This window comes from Scardinius erythrophthalmus (assembly GCF_964197995.2).
Source record: "Scardinius erythrophthalmus genome assembly, chromosome: 3".
NCBI lineage: Eukaryota > Metazoa > Chordata > Actinopteri > Cypriniformes > Leuciscidae > Scardinius > Scardinius erythrophthalmus.
In genome coordinates, this window is record NC_138223.1 from 59,478,529 (window position 1) to 59,491,735 (window position 13,207).

Below are 13,207 nucleotides of genomic sequence, written 5' to 3' on the forward strand. Positions count from 1 at the left end.
TAGCCACCACCGCTGGTGGTAGGGTACTCAAACCTGCCTCGTCCCGTCCAGGAGCCACACGTGGAGGTTCCAAAGATCGGGACGAGGGTGCCAAAGGGTGCCCCGTCCCTGAGAAAGGAGGTCCTTCCTCAGAGGAATTGGCCAGGGAGGTGCTGTCGCGAGGAGTACTAGTTCGGAGAACCAGGTCCGGTTGTGCCAATACGGGGCAACCAAAATGACCTGCTCCTCGTCCTCCCTGATCTTGCGCAAGGTCTGCGCAAGAAGGCTCACTGGGGGAAACGCATACTTGCGTAGGCCCCGCGGCCAGCTGTGCGCCAGTGTATCCGTGCCGAGCATGCCCTCGGTCAAGGAATAAAACAGGTCGCAATGGGACGAGTCGTGGGAGGCAAACAGATCTACCTGTGCGTCCCCGAACTGATCCCAAATCAGCTGGACCGTCTGGGGATGGAGTCGCCATTCTCCAGCGAGAGGCCGAACTCGAGACAGCTCGTCGGCCGCCTGGTTCAGGTGTCCCGGGATATAAATGGCTCGAAGCGACCTCAGATGCTTCTGACCCCATATGAGGAGGTGGCGAGCGAGTTGCGACATACGGCGGGAGCGTAGACCACCCTGATGGTTGATGTACGCTACTGTTGCGGTATTGTCTGATCGGACTAGTACGTGTTGACCCTTGAGCAGTGCATGGAAGCGGTGCAGGGCGAGACGTACAGCCAGCAACTCGAGGCAATTGACATGCCAAAGGCGCTGGGGTCCTGTCCAGGAGCCCGCGGCAGCATGTCCATTGCACATGGCGCCCCAGCCCGTGGTGGAGGCATCTGTTGATACAACAACATGCCGGGAAACTCGTTCTAAGGGCACTCCGGCCCGTAGAAAATTGAGGTTCGTCCACGGGGAGAAGGTCTGACGGCAGACTGGAGTCACTGGGACTCGGAGCGTGCCGTGTTGCCATGCCCACCTCGGGACTCGGTCGCGAAGCCAAAGCTGAAGCGGTCTCATATGAAGCAATCCGAGCGGCGTTACTGCGGCAGCGGATGCCATATGCCCCAGGAGCCTCTGAAAAAGTTTCAGTGGAACCGCACTCTTGCCCTCGAACTGACGAAGACAAGTCAGCAGTGACTGCGCGCGCTCGCTCGTAAGCAGCGCGCACATGGCGACCGAGTCGATCTCCATACCGAGAAAAGAGATCCTCTGCACGGGGAAGAGTTTGGCTCTTCTCCCAGTTGACCTGAAGGTCCAGACGAGCTAGGTGCTGGAGCACTAGGTCCCTGTGTTCGCAAACCTGGTCTCGAGAGTGAGCTAGGATCAGCCAGTCGTCGAGATAGTTCAGGATGCGAACCCCGTGTTCCTGGAGGGGAACAAGGGCTGCCTCGATGACCTTCGTAAAGACGCGAGGAGACAGGGCTAGCCCGAAAGGGAGAACCTCATACTGGTATGCCCTCCCCTCGAAAGCAAACCGAAGAAACGGTCTGTGTCGAGGTAAAATGAAGACATGAAAGTAGGCGTCCTTCAGGTCGATCGCTGCAAACCAATCCTGCGGCCGCACACACTGGAGGATGTGTCTGGCCGTTAGCATCTTGAACGGCAGCCTGTGAAGGGAGCGGTTCAAGACGCGCAGGTCGAGGATTGGCCGTAACCCACCGGACTTCTTGGGCACAATGAAGTAAGGGCTGTAGAAGCCGGACTTCATCTCGGCTGGAGGGACAATCTCGATCGCACCCTTCGCCAGTAGGGTGGCGACCTCCGCTCTCATGACAGGGGCATTGCCACCGACCATAGTGAAGCGGACTCCCCTGAAGCGGGGAGGAGATATCGCGAACTGAATCGCGTAGCCGAATCTGATGGTTCTCGCGACCCAGCGGGACAGTCTGGGAAGCTCTAGCCAGGCCTCCAGAAAGTGCACCAGAGGGGTCATACGAACCACAGACGCACCGTCGGTGGGGCAGCGAGGCGGAATGACCGGCACCGGCGAGGGTGGCATAGCGGCCCTGTGCGGGGGCACGGCCATTAACCGCGTCCTGCCAGAGGAGGCCAGGGGAGGGTGCGCGTCCCATGGGGGCATGCTCTGGCAGGGGTCTGGCGACAGAGGGGGATGAGAGGAGCGTGGCCCGTGGGCGGCGCGTGCTGTCATCCACAGCCTCTTGGGGCTTGGAGGAAGGGACATCTGTTCTTGAAACAAGAATTTCCCCCCGGCCCTCCACCGGGGAAAGGAGTGGCCCTGCTACCAGCTCCTGAGAAGAACTGAGCCCTAACCCCAAGCTGCCCGTCTCAGAAGTGCTGCTTAGCATGGCGTTTAGCCGGCTAAGGGGCGGAGACAGGCGGTGCCACCCTCCTGCGACCTCCTTTGCTGTGGGCCAGTGAAGGCTCGAGGGGAGGAACGCAGAGGGGCGGTGTCGGCGGGAAGCAGGCTAAGGAGACCGCACGGACAGATGACCGTCGGTGCAGAAGGTCCTGCGCCTGCTTATAGAGTAATCAAAGACTGTTGGGCGCAATCCTCAACCACACCGCCGACTAGGCTGCCCGTCTCAAGAGTGCTGCTTAGGCTGGCGTGGCAGTCTAAGGGGCGGAGACGGGCAGCACCGCCCTCCTGCGACTTGCTCCTGCTCAGGGCCGGTGAAGACCCGAGGGGAGCAACCGCATGGAGGGGGCCTTGGCGGGAAGCAGACTAAGGAGACCACACGGATGGATGACCATCGGTGCAGGACCCGAGTCTACTTCAGGTGGTCGAAGCCACACCGCCAAAGAGCCCAGCCCGGGACATGGGGGAGCTTAGAAAATGAACTGTCAGACACCCCCACATCAACCTGGCTAAGCCCATGTCTGGACCACACTAGTGGACATCACCTGACCCAGGATCACGCAGGTGCTGATGTCGCCTGAGCGAGGTCGGCAGTGTGCGTGGCAGAACAAACCAGGCCGGGCATGGGAGGCATAGCGTCCCAGCATAGGGGCGTGGTTAGAATTTCCGCGTTCTGCCAGGGTTGGCCAGGGAAGGACTAGCGTTCCACTGCGGCCGGTTCGACAGAACTCCCGGGACAGCACTGCATCGAAGGCGCAGGCGACACACAGCACTGCATGACCGTGCCACGATAGTGACAGGGAACATGCAGACCATGATCGCCGTGCGATCGAAAGCAGCGAAGGCGGAGGACACCCGCGGGCCACGAAAGTCACGTGGAGTCTCGCGCAGCGCAGGCGTCCTGATGCACGTCCGGGAGAAGCTTACAGTGCTCGGGGGGAGGGCGGGGCCACTCCAGCCGATGCTTTCAGCTGCCCGGGAAAGCATGGCTGACAGCTCTGGATCGGTCCCGGCAACGATGGCACTCCCGTGGGAGGCAACGCAGTCGAAACTTCATTTCCAGAGGAATCAAGCCCGCCTTGTGATGCTGTGAGTGCATGGTCTGCGATGTGGAGGGGGGTGTGGCCCGAGGAATTGACTCGTCGGTTGTTGTGCCACACCAAACCCTCAGATCACCCTGGCCACCAGCCAAAGTATCCCTTCTTGAGGAAGAGATAAATTGGGGTGTGGCAGAGGGGACTCTACTCACATGGAGATCATTGAGTCTTGATCTATAAACATCGCGATGGTCATGTTCCCGCAATGAAAACATGACTCATCAACGAGCGCTGCCGAGCGTGATTAAGCCCAACACGCAAAACAGCGCTCGCGACCGTTAGGCAGATGACTCACGCACACACATCCAGAAAATACACGGGCGAACCATCTTGAAAAAGACGTGCCGCGTGCAGCTCTTTTAGAGAGTGGAAAAGCTCAGCAGAGTGCTGAAGCGCCCAGGGAGAAACACACTCACTTTCGGCAGATTACTGCACAAATCAGCAGCAGGAAATGCGATCTCGCTGGAAAGCGCCGTCACACCAACACACTGAAGAGCCGCTCGTCTCGAAGAGATTTGAGATTACACTCAAAAGGCTTGTGGAGTGAAGTACTGAACTTGGCTCCGAAGCGAAAACATATCTGCATGTTGCAGCGTACTTCCTTATATACCCCCTGCGGTGGGCGGAGATACGCTATGCAAATTCCGCAGACCCATGGCATTTCATTGCCATTGGCTCATTTTATATACTCGAAGGTGAGAGGCTTTCTAAGCGAAACCCCAATCGTCGTCATCCGACGTAACTCGGAGTGACCACGAAAGGGAACTGGACTGTTTTACTGCTTACAACACAACTGTCTACAGTTAATTGTGCTTGATTGTAATTGAGGGCGTGCTGGAATAGATCAGGTAATACTGAGTGAATTTGACTATTTCTGTCTTATTCCTCATCTGCAGGAATATTAAAGGGATACTCTACCGAAAAATGAAAATTCTGTCATCATATACTCACCCTCATGTTGTTTCAAACCTGTATGAATTTCTTTCTTCTGCTGAACAGAAAGGAAGATATTTAGAAGAATGTCAGTAACCAGACAGTTTTAGATACCATTGACTTCCATAGTATATGTTTTTCCTACTCTGGAAGTCAATGGTATCTAAAACTGTCTGGTTACTGACATTCTTCTAAATATCTTCCTTTCTGTTCAGCAGAAGAAAGAAATTCATACAGGTTTGAAACAACATGAGGGTGATTATATGATGACAGAATTTTCATTTTTCGGTAGAGTATCCCTTTAAAGGAGAACTTGGTAACTTTTTTAACTTAATAAAACTGTCTAGAAATCATTTGGATGGTTAAACAACCTGTTCTGGTGATATTGGTGACTTTCCCTGCTCCCCCCAGCGTTCCCAGGCGGAAAACCAACCTTGCAACTTGGCCACTACCGTCCCGGCAAGATAGAAATTGGAAGTCTCGTGAGAAGCGAGAACTAGAACGAGAACGAGCGCGAAACACAAATTGCTTTACGGCAATTCGACATAAACACACACACGCATATGATGCATTACCAGATTACCCACCTCGGTAGACATAGCTCCACGCGATACAGTTGGCTTGCTCCGATCATAACAAACGCACATGAGCAGCGGTAGAGAGGGGGAGGAGGCCGCCGCAAGTGAGTTTTTTACGACTGTGTTGTGAAATATACGCCCCACCACAGCTGTAGGGGGAGCTCGTGGGGAAAACATGCGACAACTAAAGGGAAAATCAGCGAAGAAGTGACTAGAGTTTGCTAGAGTTACCGAGTTCTCCTTTAATAGAAAAGAAGATCACACTACAGCTAGAAAATTACAGAAAATGAATAGCAAATTACAGTTTAGAGATCGTGTGTGATCAGGAGCTTTTGAGAAATACCAGTAAATCAGTCTTAAGCCCTATTCACAGAGACCTCACAACTCTGAAACTGAATGAAAAAATAGATTTAGCTCTATTTTAGATTTAGCAAAGGAATATACTGTATATATATATATATATATATATATTTATTTATTGGTACTGGCCAAAACTTGTTGTAAAATATCAGCATATGGAGTATCAGCAAAAACCCAACATGGTGCATCTCTAGTGTTTAGTGATGTATGAAGAACAGAGGATTGAACTTTTATTCAGTCTGGAAAAATCCTTCACTAAGACACAGTATATTTCACTCACCCAGTTGTGTGTGCATCGCTGTTGTTTCTCTCAGGACGCTGTTTAATGGCACACAGAGACACTGAGGAGTTATAATCAAGTCTAAACCCAGCATAGAGGGGTTCAGTGAATGTGGTGTTGAGTGTGTGTAAGTGTGTGAGTGTGTGTGTGTCAGAGACGCTGTAGAAGGACAGAGTGCCGGCCGACACGTCCACATACACTCCTGCTCTCTTAGAGGATGAAGAGACGACAGGAATAACAGTGTAGTTATTATTGTGACGGACAGAGAATCCATAATCAGAGCAGAACAGACTCCAGGATTTGTCATTGTATCCAAACATACAGTCACTCCCTCCTTTCCTGCTAATTCCTTTATATGTCACTGATATAACAGCACCTGCTCCGCTCCATTCAGCCTCCCAGTAACAGCGTCCAGTCAGACTCTCTCCACACAGAACCTGAGGATACTCATCAAATCTCTCTGGATGACGAGGATACGGCTGACGCTCAGACACACGCGTCACTGTCCTGTTCTCATCAGACAGAATGAGACGAGTGTGTGCTGTGTTTGGATCCAGTGTGAGATCACAGGCATCTGAACACAAGAAGAGAAACATTTCACTAAATGACACAAATCAACAATAAATCACTAAATGATTGTGTGTGTAGACCTACATTTGTGTAATCCTGCTGTCATTCTGAACTCTCCACAATGATCCACACTATAAAACACAAACATGATTCATATTCATTTCCAAAGGAAACATAAGAAACACAAACACACACACACACAATCTCTTCTGTGACTAGAGTTGCATCAGTCCATAAAACACTATATCGTCTCGTATATTTACAGATAAAATGAAGCGTCCTGTATCAAATCAATAAGGGTTTGTCGGATTTGTCCTGTATTTTACATTAGGCTCACACAGCTGAATAAACACATTAGGATTTTGCAGTGTAGAGAATACTGTATAGTGGCCCTTCAGCCTCGAAGAAAAGTAACAGAGAGTTTTAAATGGGTGCCTTCGATTTATTTTAAGATGCAATAAACTTCATTGCTGAAGTATTCATTGTCTCAATTCTTTGTTGCAAATGTTCTCCATGCATCACAATGTGTTTACACATTGACTTCATAGTACCATAACGATTGCAGGACAGCACGGTGGCACCGTAAAACTCGCTCTGCTTGCCAAATGGATACTAAAGCTTAAAGCTTGAACCATTTTCTCAAGCTTGTTAGCTCAATAACAAACGTAAAATACTCTTGCTCTGTTTCCTTTCCCTTATATCCAATAAATGTATTTCACCATCTAGTGGTGACACCAAGCAAAACAAATTAAAGGGGAATGCCATTACACTCCCACCAATCATGTTATGATAAATTAACAAAACAAACCCATACAAATATCATACATGATTTCAAACTTCAATGACCCTTTTCAACATAACACACAACAAAATACAAAAAATAATTTTAAACCTTGTGTTTAACCTAACTGTCTAATGCACTAGTCACCTTCATCAATGAATCACTCACTCTCAAGTAGAACCACTAATTTTTGAATTGATCGCTCAATGATTGAAGATTTAGAGTGATTCCCTAACTTAGTCTTTAGTTTTCGTTGTCCTGTTTGAACTTTAATTCATCGGACTAAGCCATCGTTCCCTTGAATGACCTCAACTACTCTACCTAACTGCCACTGGTTCCTTGGCAGCATGTCCTCTTTGATGATGACTATGTCATTAATTTCAAGATTACGTCAAGGTACGTGCCACTTCTGTCATGTGGAAATATTCAGAAGATACTCCCTTTTCCAACAACTGTTCAATTAAGTACTGGACTCTGCGCCACCTTTTTGTAGCATACATGTCTTCCTTCAGAAAGTTCCCAGGAGGAGGAAGAACGATTTTAGATTTCATTAGGATAAGATGGTTTGGTGTTATAGGTTCCAGTAACTTGGGGTCATTTATTCCATCTACAGTTAATGGTCGACTGTTAACGATAGCCATCGCTTCGTAAAACAATGTTCTAAGAGAAGAGACATCGAGTCTGCCTGAGCACTGAGAAAGCGTGGCATTCAGCACATTTCGCACAGTCCTGATTTGGCGTTCCCAGACACCACCAGAGTGACTAGCTGAAGCAGCATTAAAGACAAACTCACACTGGTTTTCAGCAAGAAATGCCTCCAGTGTCCGATAACCCAAAACCCATTTGCTCGGAGTTCCATGAGTGTTTGGTACCCTTGGGTACCCTTGATGAGGGATTTTATCATGGTAGTATGTCAAAATAAGTTTGGTGATGTGGCTGTCTTTTGGCAAAATCACTGGATGCTTGAACTCTTCACTAAGAGATAACTGTTTCAACCTTCCTCCAACTCGAAAAAGACCACCTTTCAAAATAGGATAGAGATGAAAAAGTGCATTTAATTACTGAAGAACCTTCCCACCTTGAATTGCTCTTATCCTTTGGGGAAAAGCCTGTTGTTGAACGAGCTTGATAACAACCTCAGGTGCCTTTTCTTGTTCTTCCACAGTCACAATGTCATTAAGATATTTCTGTCTTGAGGCCAGCCTTTTTATTCTAGCAAATCACATTAATGAGAGTTCTTCAGGAAGAAAGGTGATTAAATCATTCAAGAAAGTCAGAACTAACAACACCATTCATCACAAATGCTTGAACTAGTCTGACTTCAGGATCTCCCACAAGTAAATTTGAGAAATTAGGAGGCGGACACACTTCTCGTTCCCGTTCCCATAAAAATTTGGGTGCTGACATCCAATTTGTTGAAGATATGTCTGAGACAAGAAGACCTCTACAAACATGATCAGCAGGATTTTCAGATGTACTGACATAATACCAATGGTGTGTATTTGTGTTTTCCCTGATTAGCTGCACACGATTTGCAACAAACACATGAAACCTTCTGGCTTTGTTGTTGAAATATGCTAGGACAACCTGCGAGTTAGTCCAAAAGAACTCTTGATCAATCTTCAGTTCCAGTTCAGCCTTTAACATAACACTCATTCTGGCTGAAACTACAGCAGCAGACAATTCCAGTGTTGGAATGCTTTTGATCTTTGTGGGTGCAAATCGAGCTTTGGCCATTACGAGACTACAGTGTACTTCATCTTTGTCATTCTTGAACATAAGATAGGAACATGCGCCATACCCCAGGGTACTTGCATCAGAGAAATGGTGCAGTTCGGTCCAGACAATGTTACTAAAAGATGGCGGATGATAGCATCTTTGAATGCTGAAATCTTTCAGGTCCTGAAAACTACTTTTCCACTCCTCTCACCGTAGGAATAAGTCATCAGGAAGAGGATCATCCCATCCAATATTTCTACGGCACAACTCCTGTAAAATGCACTTCGGAAAGGAGCCACAAACCCAATAGGGTCAAACAAGGAAGCAACAATTGACAAAATACCCCTACGTGTTACAGGCTGGTCTTTCAGTTTAATGTCAAAACTGAATGTGTCATCTTTCGTAGACCACTGAATGCCAAGAACGTATCCTGTTATTTCAAGAGTCAGGTTAAGAGGTTTAGTAGTTATTGCCCACTCTGAGGAATTCACACAATGAAGAACTTCATTCTCATTTGAATTAAACTTATGGAGGCGTAACCCTCCATGCTTGCACAGAGATTGAGCTTTGACAATCAACTCCTTCGCTTCCTCGATCAATGGGACAGAAATCAAGCCGTCATCAACATAAAAGTTATTCTTCATGAATGACGAAGCTGTGGGATACTCAGACATATACTGCTCTGCAAGGTATTTAAGGCCAAATTTGGCACATCCAGGAGATGAAGCGGCACCGAAAAGGTGTACAGTCATTCTAAATTCTTGGGGTTCTTTTTCCAAATCTCCTCAGGGCTCAGTGCTGGGACCGCTTCTCTTCTCCATCTACATGACATCACTAGGATCTGTGATTCAGAAACATGGCTTTTCCTATCACTGCTACGCTGATGACACACAACTCTACCTCTCATTCCAGCCTGACGATCCGACGGTAGCTGCTCGCATCTCAGCCTGCCTGACAGACATTTCTGGCTGGATGAAGGACCACCACCTTCAACTAAACCGGGGGTCGGCAACCCGCGGCTCTAGAGCCACATGCGGCTCTTAAGCGCCGCCCTAGTGGCTCCCTGGAGCTTTTTCAAAAATATGAAAATGAAAAAAAAAATTTTTTTGTTTTAATATAATTTCTGTAGGAGGAAAAACATGACAAACATTCTTAACCCTTTCACACGTACGATCACATCGGTGTGTGATTAGAACGGTCAGTGCATGACGTGATCAACTGCTAAATTCAAATGTGCTCTCGCGCGTTGGCTGGAGCTGAGCCAGAGACAGGCGCGCTCAGAGCTGTCATATATCACAACTTTTCAGTGTTTTCAACCACATAATGTTTATTTTAGGTTTCAGATATATAAGTACTAAAAAAACAATACATTTAGAGTTTGTAAAATACACGATGTTAAAGGAAGAGGCAATAATAATCATTTCCATTATAATTAGACACGTTTTATTCATATCAGATACACATTGTGTATGTAACTTTAAAGTTTACTCTATTCTTCTCCCAGTTCACCAGCCACTTACTTTTATGTATTTCGGGAGAAGTGGATGAATTCACGTGTTGTAAATCCAACAGATCCGATTTTCTGAACTGCGTCTGTGGCACAAACTAAGATGGCGGCGCCCATCACGCATACAGCTCAACTAACGCGATCGTTATAAAGGTGTTTAAACAACAAAACACTTCCACTTGCATATATTTGACAAACGGAATATCAGATGTTTCATGCCATATCTAACAAATTTGTGAATATTTTGAATAAAAAAGGAAAAATGACATAAAAGCAGATCATCATTCATTCAGCTCTGTTGTTGCTGCGGTGTGTCACGTGACATGCAATGACGCGTCACCATGGAAACCATAAAGTGACATTCTAAATAACGGTCCCCTTGAAAAACTCACGTTGGGGGGTCAATAATACACGAATAAATAACTAAACATAATACATTAAAATTATAATGGAAGTTAAACTTAAAGCACGATCGTACAGCAGAGTAGTCACATGGTGCGTCATTCTCTCCAGGATGCGCTGCAGGGAAAATAAACATTTAATCATGAATGCTCATTATATATGTGTAGCCTACTTATGTCATGATCCTGGTTCTTCCTTTACTTTGTCTCCCCCCTCTGGTCACACACATTCTCACACACACACATACACACACACACACGCTCACACATTCCTGATTACTTCATTGGTGATTACGCACACACATCGCTTTCTTCCCAGGTGTTATCATTCATTACTTATTATCCTCATCATCAGTTCCACACCAGTCATCGCTTTCCCTAATTATCTTCTCTTTTTCTAGCCTTGTTTTCCCCTGTCTCTTTGCCAGATTATTTCAGAAGCTATGCGTACGAATTCTCTGCCAAACGTCCTGCCGTGTCGAAGTCCTGTCCTGTCCTGTCCTGTCTGTTCTGTGCACGTAAGAGGATTGTTCTACCACTGTGAATTGCTACTAAGCTATACTTGTTACAGAGTACCTGTGACTGCGCTCGTTGCTTTCTGTTCACCTGGAGATCCCGGAGTCGGCTGGCTTTCTCACGGTACCCTCTACTACCAGAGACGCTCCGCTGCTTAGACGGAGGATTTGAGTTAAAGTTCCCGGCATCAGTTTTCCCGGAAGATTTTCGTTGTCTATTATTTTCATGCTGAAGATTTCTGTTCTTACCTCTGGACATTCTGACTCTGTTAATTAAAGACTGCTTGCTGCATTTCGCTCTTGGGTCATCTTTCTCTCCACTTATAACAACTTATCATTTTGATACTAGGGGGCTAATATAGACACTTACAGCATGTGTTGCCTTCATTATAAGGCTTATATAAGGCTTTTAATTTTTTGCGGCTCCAGACAAATTCGTTTTTTTGTTTTTTTGGTCCAATATGGCTCTTTCAACATTTTGGGTTGCCGACCCCTGAACTAAACCTTGCGAAGACAGAGCTACTCGTGGTCCCGGCCAACCCAACACTTCACCACAACTTCACCATTCAGCTAGACTCGTCATCCATAACTCCATCTAGGTCAGCCAGGAACCTTGGTGTGGTAATTGATGATCAATTGAACTTCACAGACCACATTGCTAGAACTGCCCGGTCATGTAGATTTGCCTTGTACAACATTAGGAGGATCAGACCCTTCCTATCAGAGCATGCTACTCAACTCTTTGTCCAAGTGCTTGTTTCATCCAGACTTGACTATTGTAACGCTCTCCTGGCTGGTCTTCCAGCTTGCACAGTCAAACCTCTGCAACTGATCCAGAACGCCGCAGCTAGAGTGGTCTTTAACGAGCCGAAGAGAGAACACGTCACTCCTCTCCTCACAAAATTGCACTGGTTGCCAGTTGCCGCTCGCATCAAATTTAAGTCACTGACATTTGCCTACAGAACAACCACTGGTTCTGCTCCCTTTTACTTTAACTCTTTACTTCAGACTTACGTGCCATCCAGGAACTTGCGCTCTGCAAGTGAATGACGTCTTGTGGTGCCATCTCAAAGAGGCACAAAATCTCTTTCTCGGACCTGTACCATGACTGTTCCCTGCTGGTGGAATGATCTGTCTAACTCCACCAGAGCTGCTGAGTCCATAGACACTTTTAAGAAACGGCTGAAGACGCTTCTTTTTCGACAGCACGTAATCCAGTAATACTAACAATTTCTCTACTACTCTGCGTTAGATTATACTGAGAAGGGTCATAGCACTTGCATTTTGTTGTCCTACTGTTAGTTTAACTGCTTCTATTGTTCTCATTTGTAAGTCGCTTTGGATAAAAGCGTCTGCTAAATGAATAAATGTAAATGTAAATGTAGCTCGAGTGAAGGCCTACAACAATTGTGAGAGTAATCTTGAAGAGGAGGGGAGAGGTAATGCAACGTGGTCTGGAGGGAGAGAGGCTGAAAACCAACCCCAGCTGAATCCTCAGGTAGAGTCATTCCATCCTCAACAAGCATTTCAAGAGGTAAAGACAACTCAAGAGACTGAGAACTTAGCTCAAGTGTTAGCGAACTCTCTAAGCATAAGTCGATTACCTGTCCCAGAGCCAACTTGTTTTTGACGGGTGCCTTCGATTTATTTTAAGATGCAATAAACTTTATTGCTGAAGTATTCTTTGTCTCAATTCTTTGTTGCAAATGTTCTCCATGCATCACAACACTGTGTTTACACATTGACTTCATAGTACCATAACGATTGCAGCACAGCACGGTGGCACCGTAAAACTCGCTCTGCTTGCCAAAGGGATACTAAAGCTTAAAGCTTGAACCATTTTCTCAAGCTTGTTAGCTCAAGAACAAACGTAAAATACTCTTGCTCTGTTTCCTTTCCCTTATATCCAATAAATGTATTTCGCCATCTAGTGGTGACGCCAAGCAAAACAAATTAAAGGGGAAGGCCATTACAAATACTAATAGCAAATATAATGAAATCAATTTCACAATAAGTAGAGAAGCGAAATGTGTGTGTGTTTGTGTGTGCGCATGATCCTCCCTTTGAACGCAAGAGTGTGTGTGTGTGTGTGTGTGTGTGTGTGTGTGTGTGTGTGTGTGTGTGTGTGCGTGTGTTTGTGTGCATCATCCTCTCTTTGAACGCAAGTGTG

At 46.7% G+C, this 13,207-nt stretch overlaps 1 protein-coding gene across 1 annotated transcript in view; it reads right to left on the reverse strand.

Annotated features, from left to right (window-relative positions):
• Positions 1 to 13,207, reverse strand: part of LOC308687564 (NACHT, LRR and PYD domains-containing protein 1 homolog) — a 162,268-nt gene that overhangs the window by 5,525 nt on the left and 143,536 nt on the right. Inside the window, exons 2-3 of the mRNA XM_081360178.1 lie at positions 6,199 to 6,245; positions 5,545 to 6,118 (exon numbers count right to left, since the gene is read on the reverse strand). Of these exons, the coding sequence (XP_081216304.1) occupies positions 5,545 to 6,118; positions 6,199 to 6,220 (596 nt within the window). The 5' untranslated portion in view covers positions 6,221 to 6,245. The remainder of the gene's footprint in view (positions 1 to 5,544; positions 6,119 to 6,198; positions 6,246 to 13,207) is intronic.